The sequence below is a fragment of the Mustela nigripes genome, chromosome 14, assembly GCF_022355385.1.
Source record: "Mustela nigripes isolate SB6536 chromosome 14, MUSNIG.SB6536, whole genome shotgun sequence".
NCBI classification, from domain to species: Eukaryota; Metazoa; Chordata; class Mammalia; order Carnivora; family Mustelidae; genus Mustela; species Mustela nigripes.
Window position 1 is genome coordinate 79,983,719 of NC_081570.1, and position 26,657 is coordinate 80,010,375.

The following is a 26,657-nucleotide window of genomic DNA, read 5'->3' on the forward strand; positions in this document are numbered from 1 at the left end:
TATTTATTTGTCAGAGAGAGAGAAAGCACAAGCGGGGGAGTGGCTGGCAGAGGGAGAAGCAGTTTCCTCGCTGAGCAGGGAGTCCAATGCAAGACTTGATCCTAGGACCCTGGGATCATGACCTGAGCCAAAGGTAGATGCTGAATCTACTGAGCCACCCAGGCAACCTGACTAGTATATTTTTTAATGTTTAAAGTTTTTTTTTTTTTTTTTTTTTATTAGACTGAAGAGGGAGTGCCTGGTGGAAAATGGAGTAACTGGTTGAGACAGTGCCTTTAAGCATGCCCCTCTGAGAGGACCCAAGGACTCCTCTGGGTCCTCCCTCAGCTCTAAGTTTGAAATATTAGTCAGCTAGAAACTCAGGAGGCACAGTGCATTTCCCCCAATCCCTGCTGTCATGGGCAGACTCGGGGCCACTGGCTTCCCATCAAGGGTCGAGGTACCTGAGGGGGTGGGAGCCCCCCTGCGCCCTCAGGGCACTCAGGGAGCATGGTGAGCTTCTCTCTGGTGCTGCACATGCAGGAGGGCGAGGGGTCCTCTGGCGTCCATTTCTGCTTCTGGAACAGGTGGGTGATGTTCGGGGACACAGAAGGAGTCTTCCAGGGGGTTGAATTGACACAGGGGTACTCCCTCATGGAAGGCAAGAAAATATTTCACAAGTAGCTCCAGTTGATAAAAATCCCTAAAAATGAGAAATAGTGCCCAACCTTCTCCTTAGCCTTTCCTCTATCTCCGCAGACCCACATATTTTCTTCTTCTATTCTTGGAAGGTAGTTTCTGCTCAAAAAAACTCAAGACCAGAATTTTGTTGATTGACTAGGCGTGGGGCTGGGCAATAACTATCTACTCTGTGGACTGTTTTATCTCCCTTCTTCCTCCTGGTACCTCTAGCTGTTGAGAAACAGAACCAATAAAAGAGGAGTTGGAGCTGCGTCTGTTTGGGTCCTTACCTACAGCTCTGAAAACTACTGAATGAGAGAAGCCATTACAATTACACTGAAATTTAAGGATTCTTGGGCTTCAGTTGCCCTCTGTAGCTCTCGTCTCTGTACTTCCAGCAATTGAAAGTTGTGTAATTAATGCCATTCTAGGTCCAGTTCAACAATAGCACACCCCCCATCTCCCTCCTTTCCCTGTTCAGATTCCTTTCAAATACACTGTGGGAAGCATATGTCAACTTAGTACGGAACTTTCTATATTGGGAGTTCTAGAAATACAGAGCTGCCCAGTGGTGCAGGGGATTTCTAAGAGGTGGAGACACCCTTGCACTGGGTGTTGAAGGAGAGGCGGGTGAAGGTCAGGGATGAGGAAGCACCTGTGAACGGAGAGTGGGATGGAGATGGGACCTCTCCTAACCTGCCAGCCTGGGACCCCACCCTCAGGGCTCCCCTGGGGCAGTCGTTGATGGGAGGACAGGGGTTCTCAGGGACTTACGGAAGCCACTCTTCCTTCAGGCAGCGGTTGCCAAAGCCCGGCTTGTTCAGGAGGATGTCTGCAAGTGCTGCCAGCTGCTCACTGCCTGGCTGGTCCAAACTAGACAGAGTGAGAGGGGCTTACTTGACAGGTGCATGACTGGGACAAAGGGACAAAGCAGCTAACATGCAACTTGACAGGCATGCACGGAACAGCTGCTCCATGCTGGGCATGAATGCAAGCCACAGAACGCTGCCTAGGGGTGGCTGTAGGGTGCTGGGAAGGAAGGGTGCTGCTCCCACAGACCTGGAGATCTGCTGTTGTATCATGTCGGTGCCTCAAAAGGATGGAGTTCAACCTACTCATCCAACCTTTACTTTTTATTTCCTTACACCTGGCAGTCCCCGTTGTCCACTTGGGGTCACCTTTCCCAAGTGACAGGTACATTAACTTCCTTTTGGAGGGCAGTCCAGTCCCCCTACCACATTGGTTGCTGTGGAAAGGGGAAGGTCCCTCCAAGCAGGCTGACCTGGGAGCCCCACAACCCATGGGGTGAATGATAACTTTTAGGGATGAGTCTACGCACCTGAAGAACGTGTACTGCTGCCCATACATCCAGGGGTGAAGGGTCAAAGCCGGATATTCACCAAAGGGAGGGACGACGAGGGAAAGCATCAGAGCCAAAAACACAAAAGTGGCTGGAAGGACAATCTGTTGGAAAATAAACATGGCAATGTGAGCTGGGTATGCTAAAGACACCCCCCCCACACCCAACACACACACTCTCATTCTTCTAAGCATTTATCTTGCAGAAGGTCAGTTTTCTGGGGAACATTATAAGGGAAGACATGCAAAGGCAAGAGGTGTAAGAGAAAACAGACTGTTCTGGTGGCCACTGAGGAATGAATGAAGTAGGCCAACACTGAGCATTGAGGTAGCCAATCAATGTTCAGCCAGAAGTGAACTGTGTCTGTTGGTTTCTGCATCTGAATAAAAAAAATTTTTAAAAATTAAAAAATATTTTTTAAAAAAGAGTGCCAAAAACTATTTACAGGTTGAATTCAATCTCTATCAAAATACCAATAGCATTTTTCACAGAGCTGGAACAAACAATCCTAAAATTTGTATGGAACCACAAAAGACTGTGAATAGCCAAAGCAATTTTGAAAAAGAAAAACAAAACTGCAGGCATCACAATTCCAGACTTTAAGTTATATTACAAAACTGTAGTAATCAAAACAGTATGGTACTGTCACAAAAACAGAAAAATAGATCATTAGACCACAATAGAGAGCCCAGAAATAAACCCTCAATTAATCTTTGACAAAAGAGGAAAGAATAAGCCGTGGGAAAAAGACAGTCTCTTCAAAAAATGGTGCTAAGAAAACTATACTGCTACATGCAAAAGAATGACACTGGACCACTTTTTTACACCATGCACAGATATAACTCAAAATGGATAAGACACCTAAATGTGGGAACTGACACCATAAAAATCCTAGAAGAGAGCACAGGAAGTCATTTCTCTGACATTGGCCATTGCAACATTTTTCTAGTTATGTCTCCTGAGGTAAGGGAGATAAAAACAAAAATAAAGAACTATTGAACCTACATCAGAATAAAATGCTTTTACACAGCAAAGGAAGTAATCAACAAAATTAAAAGGTAACCTACGGAGTGGGAGAAGATATTTGCAAGTGGCATATCTGATAGAGGTTAGAATTCAAAATATATAAAGAACTGATACAACTCAACAGCCCCAAAACAAGTAATTCAATTTAAAAATGGGCGGAAGACAGGACAGACATTTCTCCAAAGAAGACAGATGGCCAACAGACACATGAAAAGATGCTCAACAGCACTCATCATCAGAGAAATGCAAATCAAAACCCCAGTGAGATATCACCTCATACCTGTCAGATGGCTACAATCAAAAACACAAGAAACAGGTGTTGGCAAGGATGTAGAGGAAAAGGAGTCCTTGGTGGGGATGCAAACTGGTGCAGCGTCTATGGAAAACAGTCTGGAGATTCCTCAAAAAAATAAAAATAGAACTATCCTATGATCCAGTAATTGCAGAACTGTATATTTACCCCCCAAATACAAAAACACTAATTCAAAGGGACACATGGCCCCCTGTATTTAGTGCAGTATTATTTACAATATCCAAACTATGGAAGTTGCCCAAGTGTCCAAGGGTAGATGAATGGATAAAGAAGACATGAGACATATATAATAGAATATTACTCAGTCATAAAAAGGAATGAAATCTTGCCATTTGCAATGACATGGATGGAGCTAAAGAATATAATGCTAAGTGAAATAAGTAAAAGACAAATACCATATGATTTCACTCATATGTGGAACTTAAGAAACAAAACAAATGAGCAAAGGGAAGAAAAAGAGAGAGACAAACCAAGAAACAGATTCTCAACTATAAGAACAAAGTGATGGTTACCAAAGTGGGGAGTGAAATAGGTGATGGGGACTGAGGAGTGTGCTGGTCATGATGAGCACTGAGTCACATACAGAATTGCAGAAATCACTGCCCGTATTGTACACCTGAAACTAATATAACACTGTGGGTTAATAATACTGGAGTTAAAATTAAGAAGTTAATTTAAGAAAAGAGTAAAAAGAGAAAAGAGGCCAATAACGTTGATATGTAGGGTCATAGCAAAAATGAATGCAAATATGACTTTACCCTTTACTGTAGAAGTGAAAAGTCTTTTTTTTTTTTTTTTAAGATTTTATTTATTTATTTGACAGAGAGAGATCACAAGTAGATGGAGAGGCAGGCAGAGAGAGAGAGAGAGAGAAGCAGGCTCCCTGCTGAGCAGAGAGCCCAATGTGGGACTCGATCCCAGGACCCTGGGACCATGACCTGAGCCCAAGGCAGTGGCTTTAACCCACTGAGCCACCCAGGCGCCCAGAAGTGAAAAGTCTTAATACATTCACTGTTATTTTCTCTGCTAAGCAGGTCGAACACGAAGAATCTTTATGTTACTAAGAATTGAAATCAAGGTGGCAAGGAGCAAGCAAAGCCGACAAGACCTAAGGAGAGTGCCCATCCCTGTTTGAAGCTCCAACAGGAGAAAGCCTAGGAGAGGAGGGAAAGGCCAGGAGAGGGCAGGCAGCCAAGGGCAGGCAAGGACCGACAGTAATACCTGGGCCAGGAAGTCCTTGTGGCTGCGCACAGTGTGGTGGAACCGCTTGATCAGTAACGCCTGCACATGTTGGAGGAGCAGGGGTGCCCCTGTGTTGAGCCGGCTGCGGTGCTCAGGCTCAGGCTCCGAGGAGGGCTGGCCCCCCCGGGGAGGAGCTGGCTCCGCAGAGCAGCCATCCGAGCCCTGGGGAATCTGTCTGGCCTTATCTTTGGGACCCAGCCACGGGTGTTGGAGGCTGACGTTTTCTCTTTTCTGATGAGTGCCACCTGATTTGGAAGATTGAATTAATAAATTTAGAAAATTACTTGCAGGTTATGGCTTTCATGTGCTCTTTATTTTCTTACTGCTCTGGTTTTCCCTTTCATTTAAATTAGCAACAAAGTATCAGGCCAGGTCTGTTAATATGCTTTTAAACATTCTATTTTGGGGGACACCTAGCTGGCTCAGTCAGCAGAGCCTATGACTCTTAAATTCAGGGGTCATGAGTTTAAGCCCCACATTGGGTGTGGAGCCTACTAAAAAGAAAATAAATAAACAAAAATAAAATGACAATTCTATTTTTTAGTGTAAATCATCTATAGACAGAATTACCTGAAATCCTTAAAAAATTCTCTACAGTAGCTAAAGAGAAGACCATATAAATGCATTGACCGAGAGGTCTAAAACATATAGCTAAGTAAAAAAAAAAAAATCAACGTTACAGAGCAATATGTGTAATAAGATCACATTTGTGTTAGAGAGCACGTATATCACATATAACAAATTATATGCTATACACATATAAACACATACAGATATAAGAGAAAAGCTCTTATGGAACACCTACCAACTATTAATAGAAGTTACCACTGCAGGAGGAGAGTTGGATAAGGGGTGGGGATGAAGGAGGCGGGTGATTTTAGCCTTTTTTGTATTATTTGAATTTTTAAACAGCACAATACATTCATGTGTAACCTGTGGACTTAAGTAAAAGTCAGAATTGATTTTTTTTTTTTTTCTAAATTCTTAGAGGCCACTGAGAAGTGGTGGAAAGGCTAAGAGTTAGGTGACCTGGGTTTGAATCCTGACTCTTACTAGATGCATAAATTGGACTGTCTGAATCCGAGGTTTCTCCTCTGTAAAATGAAAATGAAAACATTTCACAGGATTGTTATGAGGATTAAACGAGCTAATGTGTAAATATGCTTTAAGAACTACTCACTGCAAGTCATTAGTTATGTTGAAGCTATAGTTCATCATCACTGATTAATGTTAATTTTGTAGAAAGTGTTGTTGGACATAAAGGGAGAGCCTAGAGGACCGCTCGTTGGTCTCTAGCTGCTTTCCTAACCTGTCCTAAAGTCCCCCAGCACAAGGGCAGCTGCAAAGGGGGTTGGGTCAGCCCAGTCATCCTTCCACTTAACACGCATGGACACCTGCAATGCCGCAACCTGGCTTCCTCAGGTTCACTCATGATCTAGTGCCAGAGCCCCAGTGCTCCTACCTCCTTTCCCTAATTTGGGGTCAGATTTTTTTTATTTTTAAGATTTATTTTATTTTTTTGGTAAGATTTTTTATTTATTCGACAGAGAGCATGAGGGGGGGTAGGGTCAGAGGGAGAAGCAGCCTCCCTGCTCAGCAGGGAGGCTGACTCGGGACTCGATCCTAGGACTCCAGGATCATGACCTGGGCTGAAGGCAGTCACTTAACCAACTGAGCCACCAGGCGCCCCAAGATGGATTTATTTTAAAGAGAGAGTGAGAGAGTACGAGCAGAAGAGGGGAAGAAGGAGAGGGAGAGAAGAAGCAGACTCCCTGCTAAGTAGGCAGCCCAATGCAGGGCTATAGATCACACTACTGTGAGATCATCACCCCAGATGAAACCAAGAGTTGGGTGCTTAACTGACAGAGTCACTAAGGTGCCCCGTGAGCTCATATGTGTTGTGTGCTGTGGTTGGCCTTTCTTCTGGTAGGATCCCCTGAGCTTTGCTCTCTGATGGCCCATCCAGACTGGAGACCACTGTGGAGGCAAGAGCTGAGGGTGCCAGTGGAGGGCAGTCAAAACCCTATTTGTTCCTGGCTTCCTGCTGCCCTCTAGTGGTCAGTGGCTGTGAGCCACACCTTTAGAGGTCACACAGCCTTTTGGTACCTTGAAACTTGGTACCCCAATGGATAGCTACAAGTTCCTTCAGACTTTGGAGATAAGATCAGAAAGTGTCATCCTCTAAAACTGAGCCAATTAAAACATGCATTTATCCATCTGAAAAATGGGAGGCAGTGAGAGTGTGGACTTGGTCCTAGTTTGAGAGCTAAAGCCAGGGAGTTAGACTCAGAAGGCTGTTTGACTTTAAAGCAAGTTATCCAATCTGTGTGAGCTCAGTTTCCCCCAGATGGGGCTAACCCCTGTCTTAGCGGCCTCATGCAATTATAGTAACAATCAAAACAATGGATCTTACATGCTCTATGAAGTATAAAGGGCTAAAATTTTTGAAGTAAAAGATGATTTGTAAATTAGGATGTTGCTTAATCTTAATCAGAAATCACATATTAACTTGGCACATATTAACTCATTCAATTGAATAATCCTAAAATTTGGGTACTATTATTTGCCCCATTTTGCAGATGAGGGATCTGAGGTACAAATATGCTAAGCATTTATCCAAAGCTACTCAGTTAGCAAATTGTGGAGCCAATTATGGAGATCTCTCTTACTCTAGAGGCTACACTCTTAACCTCAATCCCTGCATGTTTCTTTGGAACACCCTACTCTATGCCCAGGCTGACCAGTCTTCTGATGTCCAATTTCTCTTCACCTGAGAAGATCTAACTATTAAGGAGTATTTTGGGCTGATGAAAGCCCCAACTCTTGAAAACATCACAGCTTCTGTTATAAATTTGTATATTTTCATCCTCATCTTGGTTAATGTAAGCCTTCGTTTTTGGGTGACCTGGAAAATTCCATTTCTGTGTCTTTAAAGCTGGAAAGAACACCTGGGTCCCATGGTGAGTTGCCCCTGCCCTCTCCGGCAGACTGCCCTTCCCTCCCAACTCTGTCAGGATTCCTGCTCCTTCTGGCCACCACACGACTCATCTGGGCCAGGCAGCACATTTGGGCTGGTGTATTTGAACACTGGTAGTTCTAGGCATAGCTGCTAAACAGACATCTGAGACCACTTATGAAGCAAGATGAAAACCATATATCTTAAGAGTTGGCATCAGAAACTTCACAGGGAGGAAATGGTCTTTGCACAGGAAAATACTATGATGTTACTATACTGGGTAGAAATAGGTAACCAGTAGCAGGAGCCCAAGGCATCGAAGGAGAATGGCATGCAGCTTTGCCCGTGAACAGGAGAGAGGAAAACAGAATGGAGAGTGAGGAGCCAGACAGAGGATTTTATCAGTGAGGGTGGATGCCTTTTATTCTGTCAGAAGTGGCCTGTGTCATGGCAGGTGATCCCACCTGTATGTCCCTCTCCCTATACCCTATGCTTCAGAGTAAACTCACTCATGAATGCTTTGTGTGCCTCTGGGGTTTTGGTAGAAATCACAGGAGGGGCTAGTTGGTGCCCGGGCTCACACATGTAGAAGAGAGACCCCCAAATCCACAGAAGTTATGACTTCCACAGTGGCAAGTTTCCATAGGGCACTAAATGAAGGTTCAGAATAATTTTATCTCTCTCAAAGAGGCCAGAAGATTCCAGCTGGCATCTGGGTTGTATTCACTGTCACCATTATCTCTAGGGACTCTGTGAGCTGTCACTCATGCAGACAGGAGTGGATCAGAGGCCTGGTGGAGATAAGAGGAGCAGATGAGGATGGTGAGGTGGCAGGTATAGGAGACACGGAAGTGGGATGAGAAGCTTCGGGGTGGTGAAGCTCCCAGCTTGACCGCCTTAAGAATCCTGATTCATCTAGAGTCTTTCTACCCAGATCTAATTCCACTTGTCATTCCTCTGTCATTTAAAGGAACTAAGAATGCAAAATGTGGGATATTGGAGGGTCAGATAAATACAATAGAGGAGAATTTCCTGCTTTGTTGTTTCATAAAATTTTCCTTTGATTTTCAATACAGAGCTTGGGGTGTATGGTGAGGGAACACACTCTGGAACCATACCAGCAAACAGAGGTCCTGAATCAGAATCCTCCGTGACCTTCAGAAAAATCTGTCAAAAAAGGAAAAAGAGAACATTTGGTTTAGGCAATTCCATTCTCAGAAAAAAATCTAACCCTAGCTCAGTTTTGTTGGGTACTACTTCCTAATGGAAGGAAAATATGTTGTGATTTAATCAAAGAACACGGTCTTCTGGCAATATAAAAGTGTATGCACACAGGGACCTCAGCCACGTGAAATCTGTTTCTGTATGGAAACAGGCCTGAGGGAGTGAGCCAAAAATGAAACTAGCTGCTGTACCTGGGTGGGAAGTTATGGCTTTTGGCCCTTATGAAACGTCCCCCTAGTATTTGACTTCTGCAAAGAAGCTCCTTTTCTGCTTCCTGATGGAAGCCAGCTGGGATCTCTGGCTTACCTCTTCCAGGGGAGTGTCAGAAATTCCAAAACTGCTGAGCCCCAGGTCGGCTAGTGTGTCCTCTAGCTCTCTGAAAAGGCTGGCATATGCTCTCTGCTTGAAATTCTTATTTGGAAGAAGGAAGATAAGTTCTTGACCAATGCATTCCACCAGCTTTGCCTCTGGAACATGGTGTTGTATCATATCCATCAGCTCATTCACATCTCCTAGGACAAAAAAAGAGAGAGAGAGACTGACATCAACTCTGTCTTCCAGAACTGAACCTGGGAGACTGCGAGCTTGCTCACATCCCCTCCTTTCTTCCACTTCCCATTTGAGGAAGGGGCATTTCATTCCTCAGTAGTGACTCCTGCAGAGGAATAATGCTGCCTCCCTTCTGTTTTGGCTTATTTCGCCCTGTGAAGGGCACTGAGAGAGAGAGGGAAAGGGAAGCCACAGCACTCCCCACTTAACCAGTCAGGGAAACTTGGGGAGGTCATGCAATGCTCCTCTGCTAGTTTTCTCCTTTGTGCAATCAAATGTTCTGTCCCTTGCAAACTATGTAACATCAAGCAGTTTTGTTTTTTTTTAATCTGTTCAAAGGGGAAAACAGTGGCACCCACTCACTTTACTCTTATTATTTATGAGGACTGGATGAGTTAATACCCACACAGCACTTGGAATAACATGTCTGGTGCCTAGGTAAATATTAGCTGCTACCCTAATCATGAACATCATCTCTAGTAAGAAAGTTCTTATCATTATTGTTGCTCATTTTAATTCAACACAGGCTTGAAGGTTAAGTCAAATTTGCTTTCATTTTCCTTGTCTGGTCCAAGCTATAGGTCACTTGTCTGAGATGCATACCTGGGACTGGTGCCCAAGCTGGAGAAGAACTCACCTTCCTAAATCATACACCAGTGCTTGGTCTAATTCTTCGAAGGAATAAGCTGCTTCCCTTGAGACTGCACCTGCCTGTTCCAACTAACAAAGTAACCAACCTTAACACCCTGATCCAGGAAATGATGAAGGGGAGCAGGAAGCTGTGGCGTCATACTGGGGTGGGGGGGGGATGGAGTGTGGGGTGTACAATGTGGGGCATGAGGAAATGTCCAGTAACAAGTATTTACCCGACACACTCATACAGTCAGAATTTTTATTTTTATGCACAAGCATGTATTACTTTGAAATTAAAAATCTAGTTAAAAAATTTTAAAGCTTGTATGTGAAGAGACAGTTCCCTATTATTTTGAGAAGCAGGTCAAAGGGAGAGGGATTCTAGGGACTCAGAACCCAGGTCTCATGCATTTCTGCCAAGCAGTCCTCTCAATTAAGGCCACATGGTGGGTTCTTTGCTTCCTTTGTTTTAAAAATGACCCATGTGGAGGATTTCATGGCTTTCAATCCATGTCCGTCTGTCTAACTGGACTGGAAGGCTTGTTTTATGTCAGATTTACAAAGAGGACTCAATTGTCTTTAGCTCTGGGATGACTTCACACAGGGGCTGGAGGGCTCCTTGTGTGAGGAAGCAGCTTTGCCCTAAACAGCTCTCCAGGGGTCATGCACATTGTTCTCTGAGGAAGGAAATCGAGCTGAAGTTGCTGGATTCCCAGGAATTGTGTCTTAGTCGTGTGTGTCAGCCTTCCAGAGGGAGTCCTGGAGGGCAGCAGGCTTGTAGTGCCTGGCAGGGAGGTCTCTGTGTGTGTGGTGGACGGTTGTGTGAGAAGGAAAAGCCTTGAGAGGAACTAACTGGGGAGCAGAATGATCTTCTTTCTCTTATTTGTTACATAATGACTTACTGTGTTCCTTCCTATGGTTCACAGCATCCCTCTTATAGTAAAATAAATAAATAAATAGACATTTGTTTAGAAATAAAGGAATATTTAAAAAAATTACTCTAGCCAGCAGGCCCTGTTTCCAACTTGATTTTGGTACATTCCTGTATTGGTTTTTAAAAATTATCCATGTCTTGACCAAGATTTTGTCCTGGGAGGGAACTTCAGCGAGCGGGGAAAGACCCACGGCAAGGCAGACTAGGGAAAAGACACAGAGCTGTCACCTTGAAAGGATGTGTTCCTGGGTGCCGCAGGTTCTGTCCATGCAAAGAATGGGTAACAGAGTGAATGTGATGCAGGTCTGGGTATTTTCCCTCAAATTTCAAGCATGGTATATAAATAGTGTCTAGTTTTCCTATTTCACCAGACTTCAGTTAGCAAATTCTCCAGATTTAGAAAAAAAAAAATTTGTGCTAAATAGAGAACTCTGTATTTTCTTTGCTAAGCAGATAGTTCCTCCACCATCGCATCATCAACCTGGGTCAGTACACGGGTCTCATTTTGCTCCTTTTTAGGGATGTGGGGTGTGTGGTCTTCCATTTGCAAAGGCACCCCAGATGTTGGATGGAAGTGAGCCTTCACGGAAGACAGCAAGAGTTGTTGGCAAGCACTCTGGGTCCCTGGGGTCCCTGAGGTCAGATCCTGTGGGATGAGTGCTTCCAGCGAGAGCCTCTTCAACATCTCCTGGAGGAGCCCCTGACGAGGTTTAACGCACCCTTACTCAAGAGAGAACTGTTAGGAAGTTGGGATACTGAGGCAAAAGTCAGGAGTGTAACAAGGATGCGTGACTTGCTGTCTACTCTGTGCAGTCCGACTCTCTGGAAAAGTTCACTCTGAGAGCCGTCTGTCACTATGGCTTCACCCGAGGGCCTCATCTGGGACCTACAGTAGCCCTTCTCCCCATACTTAAGTAATGCTGCTTGGAACCAGGACAGAAGGACACAAGAAGGGAAGCTTAACATGGGCCACTGACGAGCAGTGAACAAACACTGGATTCATCAATTAAGGGAGGAGGCCCTAGGCCCAGGGCTTTAAAGTCTCTTTGGGAATGGAAGAGAAGGTCAAAGGGAAAGATGAGCAACTTCATGACCATGGGCTTGAGAGATACACAGAGTGTTCTCTTTTCTCCCATTATGTTTGACAACAGGACACACCCAACCATCTCAAGAGATGATCACAAAACAAGAACCGAGACACAGCCTGCCCCAGGGCCTTACCGTCCAAGACTTGTTCCGGAGTTATCTCATCTATGTGGGCTGGACACCTGCTCGAGAAACCCTCAGACGCACAGCTGCAGTTCCCCTACAACAGACAGGCGTCAGTCGCTTGAACAACAGCATCTTCCTGAGGCCAAATGCCTTCCTCACTGCACCTCATTTGTTTCTTGCTGCCAAAAGTGGTCAACAGATTTTGCCCCTCTCCCTCATATTTTTATGTATTACTTCAGGTGAGCACTCTGAGGTTGTGGCTACTTGATTTTATCCTGGTGAATGTATGAGTCAGGCACAGAGAGTAACAGCACCTGAAAGGCACCCCTGGCTTGTCATTATCTTGCGACAGCTGTAGGCGGCCTATGCAAGACGTTTTGCTCCTCTGACCCTGTGGATGCCCACTGGCCTGTGGCCAGGACAGGAAAGCCTGGAGGCAGCCTGACCCTAATATCATGGGAGCCGGAGGCCTAGGTCATGCTACAAAGTAACCAGCCTGACCACTCCAGGAACGGTGCCTGGTCTCCAGGAGGCCAGAGGGCATTCCTAATGCTTTCTCTCACTTATCGTCTCCATGTCCCTGACAAGCAGAAGCTGAACTGATCGGTTTCCTTTACTGTGTGCGAAGAACCAACACTGACAAGCAATTAAGGAATTTGCCTGTGATGACACAGTCCTCCACCTTTCAGCTACCCAGACCCAAACCTGGTCTCTTGCCAATGCTGAGGGGGTCTCTGCTAAAGGGTATTGTCTGGCTCTATCATTTTCAGGTTATATAGTTCCCAAGAATGCCTTTCCTTGGCTTTCATTTCCCAGCGGACTTTGGGTTTAGTTAGGGAACATAAGCTTTGGAATGAAACATAGGAGGCCTCAGTAGCCACTCTCAGATTCCCAGCATGCCACCTTGCAGCCCAAGACATTTCTGTGGCTACATGCCACATGAGTATGCCGCGTTCTAGAGTACCGTAATCTCAGCTTGTTTCATGTGGGGTAAAGCATCTCTGTAGGAGGGTTCAGAATATCCATTTTTCAAAATCTGCCAAGAGTTTCAGGAACAAGGAGGTTGATCCTGACCACTAGAGCCCGACGGGGGTAGAGATGCCAGGGATAGCATCACCACACCGCGCATTTCTCCTGACCCAACATGGGCTCTTGTCCTGGGCACACACATACCTCATAGCCTGTTCTTTGGCTCTGGATGTTTTTCATCTTGCGCACCAGGGTTAAGTAGAAGCCCGTGCCGAAGCAGTTCTTCAGGAAGAGCGGGGTGCCCGAGCAGTAGAGCCTTCCCTGGGAAATGATGGCAATGCGGTCCCCGAGGAGGTCGGCCTCATCCATGTGGTGAGTGGACATGATGATGGTTCTGCCTGCAAAGGCAGAGGTCAGGGGATCACCAGACAGGCCCGGGCAGGGCTGGAGGGAAAAGGATGTAGAACAGTCTCTCTGTGACATGGTCATGAAAACTCAAAGTGGATCAATAAAAAAGAGTATTCAGCAGCAAAGTCCAGAATACTAGAATAATAACATTTTCTAGCATCCTGCATGCTGTCAAGCACTGTCACATACAGTACCTCTTCTGACTTTGGACCTGCTTCCAATAAATCACTGTGTAGGGGACATATTTATTACAGTCACCATCTATTGAGTGCCATATGTATGTACTCTCTGGATCATTAGGCACTGCACTTACAGTCTTTGCAAAGAACACACACATACTTGGAAACCAATGGGAGATGTCCTTAGAAGAAAACAGTAGTGAGGATGCCAGGATGGCAAACTGACCGTGGGATTGAGCCATGCCATCACGTTCACAGGCCCTCTGAGCTCTGCCTGCCATCTTTCTGGACCTACCCCCTCTGGTTAGAAGGTGCTGGGAGAGAGTGAAGCATGGCCCCCTCTGAGACTCTGCTATCTGCTGTAGTCCTCTGGAGCACTGGACATGTGCATGCCATCCTTACACCTTGTCCTGAGTGACCTTCTGACAGCCATGGAGCTTTCTGGATGTCTGCATGTGACTTGCATCTTTTTAGTCAAAGAGGAGTTCCACCTAGAGCTGCATACCTTGCTCCAGAGAGGCTGCAGGTTGAGAGAACCTTTTAGAATATTTAGGGAAGTAGGCTGCTCCATCAGTGACCTCCTGTCTCTATTGGTGTAAATATTTCAGGAGGCTTCCATGGGACTCTGGCTCACTCAGGTCACTGGCTGCACCCTGTCAGAGTGTAGTCATGGCTGTTAAGTATGCTCAGGTGCAAAGCACCATGGTGAGAGCCAGGGTCACAGACAAAGGCACTGTGAGAGCTCAGAGCACCGAGCAGTGGCCATTACCTGAACGATACTTCAAGAGCAGGTCCCAAATTGAGCGTCGTGAGTAGGGGTCCACTCCGGAGGTGGGCTCATCCAGAATGACAACCTTGGCACCTCCCACAAAGGCAATGGCAACAGACAGCTTCCTCTGCATGCCACCTAGAGTTTGACACAAGGCAACAGGGTCACAGGGCCATGGAGGACGGGAGGAGAAAGGCCCAGGGCTGGTGGCATAAAGGGGACTGTGTCTTATGTCCAGAAGCAGCTTGATGCTGCCTCCTTAGATGTTTATACAGCGTTCAAAACCTAGTGGTGTGCAGGTCTCTTTAAATGCAGAAAAGGCAAGAAATGCAGAAGTGCAGGAACAGATAAGACCATTTAAAGGCTATTCTCACATTTTAGTTCAAACCCACGAACATCAGAACAAATATAGCCTATGCTGCTACAAGACAGTGGGGTTCCATGAGGGAAATGATCCAGAGGTGGGTTCCTCTAAGGTGCACAGAGTAACTTTAGAGACATGCTCCTGCTCTTAGGAGGTTTCTTAGAAGCCTCCCCTTCTGTCGGTGTCCTGGAAGACAATGGATTTGCCATCTGTAGCCCTCTCTTTTTCCAATAACAAGCACCTGACAGATCCTGCGCTTCTTCGTTCCTCTTGTGGTGGAGGCCTGTGTCCTCCAACATGGCTTCCATCTCCAGCTGGGCCTCCTCCCAAGACTTCCCTTTCAGCTGGGCATAGAACAGGATGTGTTCAGCCACTGTGAGGCTAGGGGACAGGGCAGTGAGAGAGGCAATGAGTTCAGCAGTTCCACCTCTAATGATTCACCTTACAGGAATAAGTAAGGATGAGCACCAAGTTTTAGCAGTGAAGATGTTCATTGTGGTGTTGTTAATAATACAAAACAAGGGATGCCTGGGTGGCTCAGTGGGTTAAAGCCTCTGCCTGCAGCTCAGGTCATGATCTCAGGGTCCTGGGATCAAGTCCCGCATTGGGCTCTCTGCTCGGCAGAGCCCGCTTCCCGACCCCACCCCCGACCCCACTGCCTGCCTCTCTGCCTAATTGTGATCTCTCTCTGTCAAATAAATAAATAAATAAAATATATTAAAAAAAAAATACAAAACCCAGATCCTGTTAAATATCTAATAAGAGAGGACAGTACATTAATACAATGGTGTAGTATATAAACATAAGAATTATTTTATTGAAGAATATATAACATGAAAATGCTCGTATCTTGAGTAAAAAAACACAATCGCATTAAAAATGGCTGATTACAAAATTATATGCAGAGCTTTACTCTCCTTTATAATGTTAAATAATATATATATGTATACACGCATAGGAGAAAGTTCTGAAAAATCATATACCAAGGTGTGAACCATAGTTATCTCTGGATGGTGAAATGACAGGTGATTTTTATTTTCTTCTTTTAATCTGTATTTCCTCCCTTCTTTTCTTTTCTTTCTTTCCTTTTTTTTTTTTTTAAAGATTTCTATCCATTTATTTGACAGAGACAGGGACAGTGAGAGAGGGGACACGAACAGGGGGAGTGGGAGAGGGAGCAGAGGCCTCCCGCTGAGCAGGGAGCCTGATGTAGGGCTCAATTTTAGGACTCCAGGATCATGACTGGAGCCAAAGGCAGATGTTTAACTGACAAAGCCACCCAGGCACCCCATATATCACCTTTTATTTATTTAAAGATTTTATTTATTTATTTGACAGAGAGATCACAAGTAGACAGAGAGGCAGGCAGAGAGAGAGAGGGAAGCAGGCTCCCTGCTGAGCAGAGAGCCCGATGCGGGACTCGATCCCAGGACCCTGAGATCATGACCAGAGCCGAAGGCAGAGGCTTTAACCCACTGAGCCACCCAGGCGCCCCCATATATCACCTTTTAAATCATAAATAAAAGTTTGGGGAAAAAGCAACTGAAAAGCCTCCTGAAAAGTCAGTTTTTAGTGCCTGGCTTAAGAGAGAAAAAGGAACAATGGTCTCTTCTCTTGTTCCCTGAGAAGGAGTATTTCAGGGTGAGTGAGGGGCATCTGTCAGAGAGTGGGGTGCATTACTCTTCTGAGGGGGTAGACCTCTACTCCCAGTGCCAGAGGCATAGTCTGACTTTCTGAAGGACACTTCTCATAGCAAGCACGACCAAGGACCTTGAACAGTGGGAAAGCAAACAAGAATACTGCCTCCTGGCCCCCATACTGGCATCCTCGAGCTCAGGCCTAGAGTACATGTGTGTTGGTAGGGGGCAGGGTGGGAATAAGGAATGGAGAGGGTCTCAGTTCCTGTACTACTTACTGGTGGAACAGGATGTTGTGCTGCGGACACATGCCAAGACTCTGCCGGACTTCATCCAGGCTGGTTTCAATGTCCTTTCCCCCAATGAGCACTGTCCCTGATGTTGGTGGCAACAGACCCGTCAGGATTGACCTGCCAAATGCAGGAGTCAGTGGCAGAAAAGATGACCTTTGGCAGCCCCAGACTCCAGAGTTGCTGAGGACTCTCACAGTGACTTCTGCCTTGACTCTCAGTTGAACCCAAACCACGATCAGCTGTGGGGACCAACAATTTCCCAGACAGGCCTTAGACTCAGTGTGTATATCCAGCCCCTACTGTGGATGTCCACATCTGCCCTCTCTGCTTCTCTTTAATTCCTAGGGCCCCAGGCAGGCCCTGATGGGTCCTCAGGGTTCCCAACATTCCCTACGGAACAACCCTGTCTGGCTCGGTAATCACAGCCTGGTGCTGTAGGGCTCAGTGAAAGGTGTGCAGAGCATAGCTCAGTACAGTGCCTGGTATCATGATTATGAAGCATAGGGGAGGGTCTTAATGACAGCTCAGTCCTTCGATATGTATTTGTTGATGAAGTGATTGAAGGCAGGCAGAGGAATTACCACCAACAATATCATTTCTGGATTCAAAACAAAAAGCTCGATATCCACTTCGGCTTTTTTTTTTTTTTTTTTTTTTTTTTTGGTAAAATGGGAAATAATGGTGCCCACACCTCATGGGTTTGTTGTAAGGGTTTAATGAGTTTATACTTGTAAAGCACTTAGAACCGTGCCAGGCCAGCATAAAGTAAAATTCGAAAGTATTAGGACTGTTCTTACTGAACAGTATGTTTCAGGCCCCAGGAGAAGTGGCATTTGAGCAGTTGGTGCAGGACTGTGTTCGCTGTGAGAAGCCCCGAGGTCTTGGGTGGTGCTCTGGGCCTTCTGATCCTTTGAGTCAACAAGGTGAGCAGTCAGTTGAATTTAGTGCTGCCTGGCCCAGCCAGCTCCCTCCCCCGAGTTCAGATACAATCTCGGGTTACCTGAACTTGTACTTAGAAGCTGAAATCTCTGTTGATCAACCGCTAGAGGGAAACAGAACCAAATGTAATGGCACCAGCCCCACATTCCATTCACACTGAACCTCCCTCAGAGAACATTCCAACGTAGGGTGTATACTGCTGTTCCTTCCTGGCGCTCTGGAAGAGGTCATAGGACTTGAAGACCGTGTAACACAGGATTTCCCTGCACCTTGAGAGGGCTGCCTCTGCCGCTCCTTAGGACACCTTAGCTAGCCATGTTCTCCTTCTCAGCAGATGGCGCTCTGGGCCCTTAAAAAGCTAGGGAAGCTTCCAGACCTTTCAGCGCAGAGCTTGCACCTTCCCTGAACTTTATCTTCAGTTGCCTGGTGTTACCTCACAGGGCCCTCTACCGAGCACACCATTTTTACTTTCTCCAAAACAGGTAGGTAAAGAATCCTCTTTGAAAATAAGTAGTTCTCTATGGACCAAGGGCATGTGATGGTGATGGCCGTGACTTTAGCACCATCACTGATGGCGGTAACTCTGGAGAGGGTGGGATGTGCGGACAGGTTTACAGTGTGAGAGACCAGACAGCTGAAAAAACCTGCTTCCTGCCCTCAAGTCGATGACCCCAGGAAGTCAGTTCAACTCCCTAGATGTCCACTTTCCCAGCACACAAAGAGGGCAGTAAACTCACTTCAACTCCCTCTCCCACTTCTTGTGAGGATCAAATAAAACAACATACACGAATGAGCTCTGAATACTGCGGTGTGCTTTACACATTCTTCAGACACAAATACATAGTACATTTTTGTCACTAACACTCGATGGAAAAGAGTAGACTGCAGCTAATGAGGCAGAACAGAGCCAGAAAGTGATACGACAGAAGAGCAATCCAGGCTCTTTGCCTGAAAACTCACAAGGTGGTGGTCTTTCCTGCTCCATTGTGACCTAAGAATGCCGTGATCTGGTTCTCATAGAAGGTAATGTTAAGACGGTCCACAGCTGGTCTGCTGTAGGTATCAAAAATCTTCACCAGATTTTTCACACACACCCCAGGAACCAAGCCTGGAAGTTCACGTTCAAAGAAGGAATCTTGGAAGAAAAAAATGAACATGATGTAAATATAATGCTTTAATGTACACATCCTTCAAGGCTCGACCTCCAGACCACTGTCTTTTGGCCCCATGACTTTAGGTGGGACCTTTGTAAGGATGACTACAAAATAATCATGGTAATAATAGTACCTAACATTTATTGAGCAGTTACTATGTGCCAGGCATTGCTTAAGTGCTTCATATGGATTACCTCATTTAACCCTTATAGAAGCTCTATGGAGATAGAGGTTATTATGCCCATCTTTATAGATGGGGAAACCTAAGGCACAGAGACATCAAATATCCAATCAAGGTCACACAGCTCATGAAAGGCACAGCTGGAATTTGAACCCAGAGGGCACTCACCATATATACGGAGAGTCAGCCCGAAGCTCAATCTTCAGCTCAGGCTGTCATTTCCAACAGTCTGTAGGGTATACCCTCAAGGGCTTCTGGTAGCAGCTCAGGCTCCTTATCTTCCTCCCAAAACAACTTTCCCTCAGACTCTCCCATGTCCATTCCTGTAACTGTTCTTCTCCCGGTCACCTTGGCTCAAGCTCTTGTGTTAATTTTGTCTGAAGGGGACTTCCAGCTCCTTAGAACTTGAGAGTTTCTCAGTTACTAAGTAGCATGGTCCACTCTTTCTCATCACTGTCCCTCGAACTCCAAACCTCTAACTCATCCATGCCTTTCCAGTGCAGACCCTCATGACCGTGCTGTCTAGTTCTCCCAACTTCCAGTCCCCCTCTGCTTGAGTACACTCTGTACAGTACCACTTACTTTGTTAACATTGTAGCTGGGTAACATTGACTCCCTTGCAAAATAACATCCTTCTCCTATGTGTGCCTTCTGGTCTTTCCTGTAACTAAGACGGGGACCAGCCCTCTGATTTTGACCTTGGAATTCCATTCTGGGAGGAGGGCTATCCCAGAGGCCCTAGTGACTGCAGACCAGCTCTCCAAGGAGCCAGAGGTCACTGAACTCAGCTTTGTGAAATGGCACCAAGTTGGCCCAGAGGCCTGGAGGCTGGGCCCTCTCACACAGTGGTAGGCAAAGTCCAGAGGAGAGGACAGCAAGGGCATTGTAGCATTTACAGAGAAGTATGCATGCTTAGGGAAGGAAGAACATGGGGAGAAGTACAGAACTGGTCTAGGAGAGTAGGTAAGGAAGGCAAAGCCAGGGAACAACTTGCAGACCTAATTCATCACTTCAGGAATTATTAGGTAACTTCCACAGTCAGGAAAGGCTTTTGATGGTTTGAATGAATGGATTTGTAGATTTGTAAACCACGAGTGAAGTGTAGTCAGCTCCCCTAGACTCCTTCCTCCTCTGTACAGAAGCATTTATTTTTGTCTTTCCTTATAGCTCATATCCGCTTTAAGTCCCAGTGACCCAAGTTATTGTTCTTGCTAAATCCTCGGAAGTCAGCACATTTGTGCAACTCACTCGGGACTTGCCTAACAAGGGCACAAACACACCACATACTTGGGATTTGCTTTCTCCAGGAAATATGCGTTAATGTCTGGCTGGACCATTCATTCCCCACACGTGCGGCTTGGCCCTTGAGAAGCTATCAGGTTTAACTCCTGTCAACAGAGTCTGTTCCCTGGGGTCCACAGCACCCCAGTCATGAAGTGTATTTCTCCATCCTTTACAGTACTCTGCACCTCCTCCTTGCCTCTGCTCTGTGCTCTTTACGGAGGGTTGGTTGGTTTGTTTTACCATTTATTCCTTCTGGGTGTCCCGGATCCTCCATTTCCTCTGTGATGGGTTCCGTCTTCTCCAGGGCCCTTTCTTCTCTGGTTGAACACGCTGCACCAACCAGAAGCCACTGTTACCCTTGGTGAGAGCTAACAAGCAGTAAAGGCAGGAAAAGGAGGGGAGAAGGGAGGGGTGGCAGAGTTTCTTACCGCGACTTTGGAGTTCCCTCAAAAGGCCAAGTCAGCATTCTGGGGGACCAGACCCAAACCTGGTCCTGCTGCCCCCTGACCTGCGAGCCTGTAAAGTCCTGAAAATGGCTGCCAGTGCCTCCTGGCTAGCTGGCTTATCAAGCTTTGCTGAGCCCAGATGGAGTTTTATAACAGGTGTTTCACCTCCTCCTCTTAACATGCCAGCAAAGGCCCACCATTTTAGAAATTATAACTTTAAAAAAATATTCAGGGACACCTGGGTGGCTCAGTGGGTTAAAGCCTCTGCCTTCGGCTCAGGTCATGATCCCAGGGTATTAGGATCGAGCCCCACATCGGGCTCTCTGCTCGGCGGGGAGCCTGCTTCCTCCTCTCTCTGTCTGCCTCTCTGCCTGCTTGTGATCTCTGTCTGTTAAGTAAATAAATAAAATCTTAAAAAAAAAAACCTCACAAAACCAGGACTGAGTTTGCAATGGGTTAATTTTCTTTACTTCATTAACAGTACTTCTTGCTCCAATAAAAAACGTGTCAAAGTCATATTGAGCCTTGAGAAAAGCTCCTTCAAGGTGATATGATGGATGGCCAGCTTAAATTACTGATTGAGACAAAATTCACCTGAGCATTTTTATGGGTACTCGAGTCTTTTGTGACTAACACCAGAATTGAGCCTGGTTGAGGTAGAGGCTTATATAAATTGTCAAGTGCAGTATAAACACACACACATGCACACACACACACACACACTCTCATACTGACACATACACACATACTCTCTCACACACATCAGACATGCCCACACATACACACACACACACACAGGTCGTTTTGTTGTTGTTATTCTTGTTTGTTTTTCTAATAAACTTGGCATTTGGCTTAAAAGAACATCAGGACATCCTGGAAGGAGAAGAGGAGCAGTGGAGGGAACCAGCAAGAGAAGAAAGCAGGGGCTGGAGGAAACCACTGTCACCACGCATCTAAAGGCTCTGGCCTCCAGAGCACAGATGTGGGCAGGGGGAGTTTTTTAATGAGGCAGCCCACCAGGGCCTCCCTCACCCCTGGCTGCCCTCCGTAGATCTGCAGGCTGAAGGGGGAGCAGCAAGGAATGGGCCTCGTGGTCAGGGACCTGCCTCCTCCAGCACTTCTATTTCTGCCTCCTGAAGGATTTTCAACTCTACTGCCCACAATGCCTTTGATCACTTTACTAGCTCTCCGACTGCACGGGCATGCAACAAAATAGCAGGGGAAAATATTCTACATAGTTTAGTCATGGGATGAGTTCCTTGCCAGGAAATGTGTTTCCCAGTTTCAGGTTTTCGTCCCAAATGAGCAGCAGGAACACAGGCAAGACACTCGTCCTCTTGGGCTCCATTTCTTCGTATGTGAGAGGAGGGTGTTTGGTGAGGAAACTCAGTTATTTTCTGATTTTATTTATTTTTTTAGAAAGAGAGGGCATATGTGCATGCAAGTGTTGGGGAAGAGCCTGGGGGATAGAGGAAGAGGGAGAGAGAGAATCTTAAGCAGGCTCCATGCTCAGTGGAGCCTGGTGCAGCGTTCCATCTCAGGACCACTGAGATCACGACCTGAGCCCCAAAACTAAGAGTCAGACACTTAACCCACTGAGACACCCAGGTGCCCCCTTTTTTTTTGGTTTTAGAGAGATTTAGGAATCTATTTCAGTCTAGCCTGTGAAGCAGGAGAAAAATATTTGGCTTCTGTTGGCAAAAATATATGTGATTCATTTTTGAAAGAGCACATTTGTCTTAAGAATTTCTCTTTTGAGAGGCAGATTATCTGCTGAGATTATAGGGGGAAAATGTCCACAAGTCCTGATATTCGTTGAAATTAGAAATATCCCAAAAACATATTCCCCTGTTGAAAATCCCCATTGGATTATAACCTTACTGTAGTAGAAATTTTAAAAGTTCATAGACAAGACAGACAAACCAACATAATGGAAAAATACTGAGCTGTCAAAGTGCTATTTGTTTGAACCATAAATACAAAACAAAGCAAAACAAACTGCCCAAGCCTTTTAAAGGCCCTAGGCGAACCCCCTAGAGAAAACAAACCTCTATCTTAGTGCTTAAAGGATAAATCCTGGCTCAGATCCAAAAATACAAAGTAAAGGGTAGGTAGGTGAGGAACAAACAGATTGGAAAGTATTTCCTTTGCTTCCAGAAACTCCCAGCTCCAAGGAAGTCCCCAAGCTCTCAGGCCAGGAATTTCTTGCTTGCTCATACGTCACAATAGAGTCTATAGAGCTTTCAGAGCTCTCCCGGGGCCTCCTGTCCTGTTCAATAGGAAAGGTAAATTTGATCTAAGAAGGATTCTGGGCAAATGCCCCTTGGTTCCCCAATCACAAAGTAAGATGAATTTTAGGAGAGTCTAGGAGTGTTTGCCTTGAAGGTCATAGCTCTGCCCCAGCCTCTGTTTGGGCCTTCACCTTAGGAGAATGAATTAGTTTATATTTTGAAAAGGAATAAAAAAGCAGGAGAGGAGGCATAAGAAGACCAGTGCAAAGGTTCCTTCGTGATTCTGCAGATCTCTGTTTCAAATTAAGGAGTTGCAAAAGTCATTTACACCCTAAACTGGTTTGGCCTTCTTTCACAAGGGCAATTTCTTTCATCCATTAGGCACCAGCTGGACGGGAAACAAGGGTTTATCAGCGCTCGGCCATTCACCCTGGCCTAGTGACTTACAGAAAGTGGGTTCCCAGAGGCTACGATACTGCACCACAGTGGCAGGAACCACACACTTGATGTCAGGAGCCCCCTCTACAGCCCACACATATCCAGGACATAGCCAAAGGAGCTAGTTTCAAACACTAAAGGTTTTGGGAGGGGGGTGTTGCTTTTAATTGAAAAATTTTAAATAACTCACCTTCACCGCCAAGCCAATAGGACTCTTGTAGAAGGAAGTACCAAGGAAGTGGGGTTCCATAGTCCCCTAGATATGACAGGGAAATAAGGAAAAAGCTTTGGTAGTCCTACTAAAGCTCTACAAAATCGAGAATTTTTCTATTTGAACTTCAGAGTATAGCTATAGATATCCATAGTTCATCAGCATTACATAGCTATCCATGGGCTACGACACAAAGACTACTCCTCCCAATGAGTTTTAATTTAAAAGGCACTTTTTTTGGGTGCAACAGCTTTCCAAAAAAAACATTTTATTAAAGAATTTAGGGGCGCCTGGGTGGCTTAGTGGGTTGGACCTCTGCCTTCGGCTCGGGTCATGATCCCGGGGTCCTGAGATCAAGCCCTGCATCGGGCTCTCTGCTCAGTGGGGAGCCTGCTTCCCCCTTCCTCTTTCTCTGCCTGCCTCTCTGCCTATTTGTGATCTCGCTCTGTCAAATAAATAAAATCTTTAAAAAATAAAAAAAAAAAAGAATTTATTCATGCCCTTTCTCAACAATTACCAGATAATAATAACGATGATGACTGTCACTAACATTTGTTGAATGCTCTTTCCGTGGCAGGCATTATGTTGTAAGCACTTCTCATGAGTTAAAAATTTAATCCTCAAAACAACCCTAAGAGATAGGTAGTAGTATTCTTGTGGATAAGGAAACAGAAGCACATTGACTTTGAATCATCTGCCCAAGGTCACAGCTAATTAAACAGAGAGAGGTACTGAAATGGGTAATCTCGTTCTAATATCCCTGATCTCAACCACCCCATTCTACTGGATCCCAAGGAAAAGACTCCCAAATTTCTTGGCTAGCTCTCTTAGCAGACTTTGCTCCCTATAAAATGTTAATTTTGTGAGAACACACGATCTTTGCTTATTTAATATTATCCCATGTTCCATGGCCACTGGACTGTCAGACCTTCAAGGACAGGTTTGGGTCTGTCTAGTTCCCCAAAACTAGTGCTAAGCCTCACATACAGGCTCGGCTCAGTAAATAGTTACTGGACAAATTAAAGCTTTAGCTTGGCTAAAATAAAGCTCTTGAATTACAGACAAATTGCATTTTCAATCCAACTAGTTTTCACTTATTGTATCTCCTTCTAGTGGCATAGTAAGATAGAAAAGATGATGGAAGACAAGGTCAAATGTATTGCTCAAAAATCAGCATTATGGGTTGCATTGTGTCCGCCCCCCCCCCCCAAAATCATCAAAAAGATATGTTGAGGCCCATGGAAGAATGCAAATAATACGTGGTCTTATCCCCAGTTCCCAGCACACAGCTTATAAAACCCCGGGGATTCCCTGAGCAATGGGAATGTCTTTTGTTGTTCACAAAGAGCTGAGCCCCTTTCTCAACCATACCTGAATTTATGCTAATGAGGTAACTCAGGGGAGGGTCCCTAGATAGCTTCAGGATGGGGCTGGTCACCAGACCAGACCTGGGAAAAGAGGATGGAAACTTTCAGCCCTGCCCTCTATCTTGAGGGAGGAGAAGGGGGCTGGAGATTGAGTCATAAAAACGCTGGAATGAGATTCAGGGAGCTTCCAGGTTGCTGAGCACATCAAGGCCCTGGAAGGGTTGTGCACTTGAAAGCTCCAGGCACCACTCCTCCTGCCCCTCCCTGTATGCATCTCTTCCATTTGGCTGCTCCTGAGCTGTATTCTTTATTATAAACTGTAACTGCAGGTAGACTACTTTTCCTGAGTTCTGTGATTCGTTCTAGTGAATTACTAAATCAGGTGGGTGGTGGCTGTGAGAACTCCTGAATTTGTAGTCAGTCTGACAAAAGCGTGTGTAGCCTGGGCACTGTATTTGCATCTGGCCCCTGAAGTGGGAACAGTCTTGTAGGGCTGAATCTTTCTGTGGGGTCTGTGCTAATTCTGGGGGGTTACTGAACAGGGTAGAACTGAATTGATTGTTGGACACCTGGTTGCCATTAGAGAAATAGCTGATGTTGGAAGGGGAGGGGTTGACACATTTGATAGCAGAAAAAAAAGATACCAGAGTCCTAACCCTTGGCCTTGTTTGGAAATAGTTATTGCTAATGTGCTTAGTTGAGATTAAGTCACTCCAGACTATGTGGGAGCCTAATCCAATCTGACCGGGTGTTCTTACAGAAAGATGGCTGTGTGCAGACAGACATACACGCACAGGGAGAACACCGGGTGAAGACAGAGCTTGTTGAAAAACCACCAGAAGCTGAAAGAGGCAGGGAGGGCTCCTTCCCCTGCAGATTCCAGAGAGAGCATGGCCCCGCCAACACCTTGATTTTCTAGTTCTAGCCTCTAGAACTGTGAGACACCCCTGCCCCCCCAAAAAGTAGTGTTTTAAGCTACCCAGTTTGTGGTGCTTTGTTATGGCAGCCCTAGGAAACTAATATAATTACACGGCTAGGATCCAAACCCAGGCCTCCTGGCTCAGCCTAGCAATCTTTCTCCTATTCCAGGGTTGCTGCCAATATATTTCTCCCAAAAAAGGCTGCCTTGAGATGATGTGAGTTCATCCTTCCCCAGAGACTGGACCCAGCCTCACCCTCCCCTGCCTGCTCCCGGCCACGGCTGCCACAGCACAAGGTGGTTGTTGGTTGACTTGGAGCCCACTCAAATGGAAGTGAGACTTCCCCAGCTACCAGGAAATAATAATCCAAAAGAAAATTTGATTTCTACAAAGCAACTATGAAACTGTGTGAACACCCAACTTTGATTCAGGAGTTGCTTTTCAATACTGCAGATCAGTCAGGTATTTATTCAATGTCCACCAAAAGTCAGGCACTACTTGTGGCATCAAGCCTATAATATTAAACAAAACAGACTGGGCCTACTCTCATGGGGTAGAGAGTTAACATGCAAACAAGTTAAGATATGTCATGTCAGATAGTGATGTCGCAAACGTAAAGTTGGGTAAAGGGGACATAAGCACTGAAGAACTGTGATTTATATAGGAGTAGCTATTTAGATATTTGCAATCTGAAAAGATCCCAGTGATATGGTGACATCTGAACTTAGATGTGAACAGAAGTGAGGAAGTAAGCCTGC

General features: G+C 45.6%; 1 protein-coding gene across 1 annotated transcript in view; it reads right to left on the minus strand.

Moving 5' to 3' along the window:
* Window positions 1-26,657, minus strand: part of ABCA4 (ATP binding cassette subfamily A member 4) — a 130,519-nt gene that overhangs the window by 37,051 nt on the left and 66,811 nt on the right. Inside the window, exons 18-31 of the mRNA XM_059375441.1 lie at window positions 23,592-23,657; window positions 20,527-20,616; window positions 18,628-18,802; window positions 16,714-16,845; window positions 15,040-15,179; window positions 14,435-14,572; window positions 13,283-13,476; window positions 12,119-12,203; window positions 9,088-9,293; window positions 8,676-8,724; window positions 4,581-4,846; window positions 2,000-2,124; window positions 1,435-1,533; window positions 444-630 (exon numbers count right to left, since the gene is read on the minus strand). Coding sequence (XP_059231424.1) covers window positions 444-630; window positions 1,435-1,533; window positions 2,000-2,124; window positions 4,581-4,846; window positions 8,676-8,724; window positions 9,088-9,293; window positions 12,119-12,203; window positions 13,283-13,476; window positions 14,435-14,572; window positions 15,040-15,179; window positions 16,714-16,845; window positions 18,628-18,802; window positions 20,527-20,616; window positions 23,592-23,657 — 1,952 coding nt within the window. The remainder of the gene's footprint in view (window positions 1-443; window positions 631-1,434; window positions 1,534-1,999; window positions 2,125-4,580; window positions 4,847-8,675; window positions 8,725-9,087; window positions 9,294-12,118; window positions 12,204-13,282; window positions 13,477-14,434; window positions 14,573-15,039; window positions 15,180-16,713; window positions 16,846-18,627; window positions 18,803-20,526; window positions 20,617-23,591; window positions 23,658-26,657) is intronic.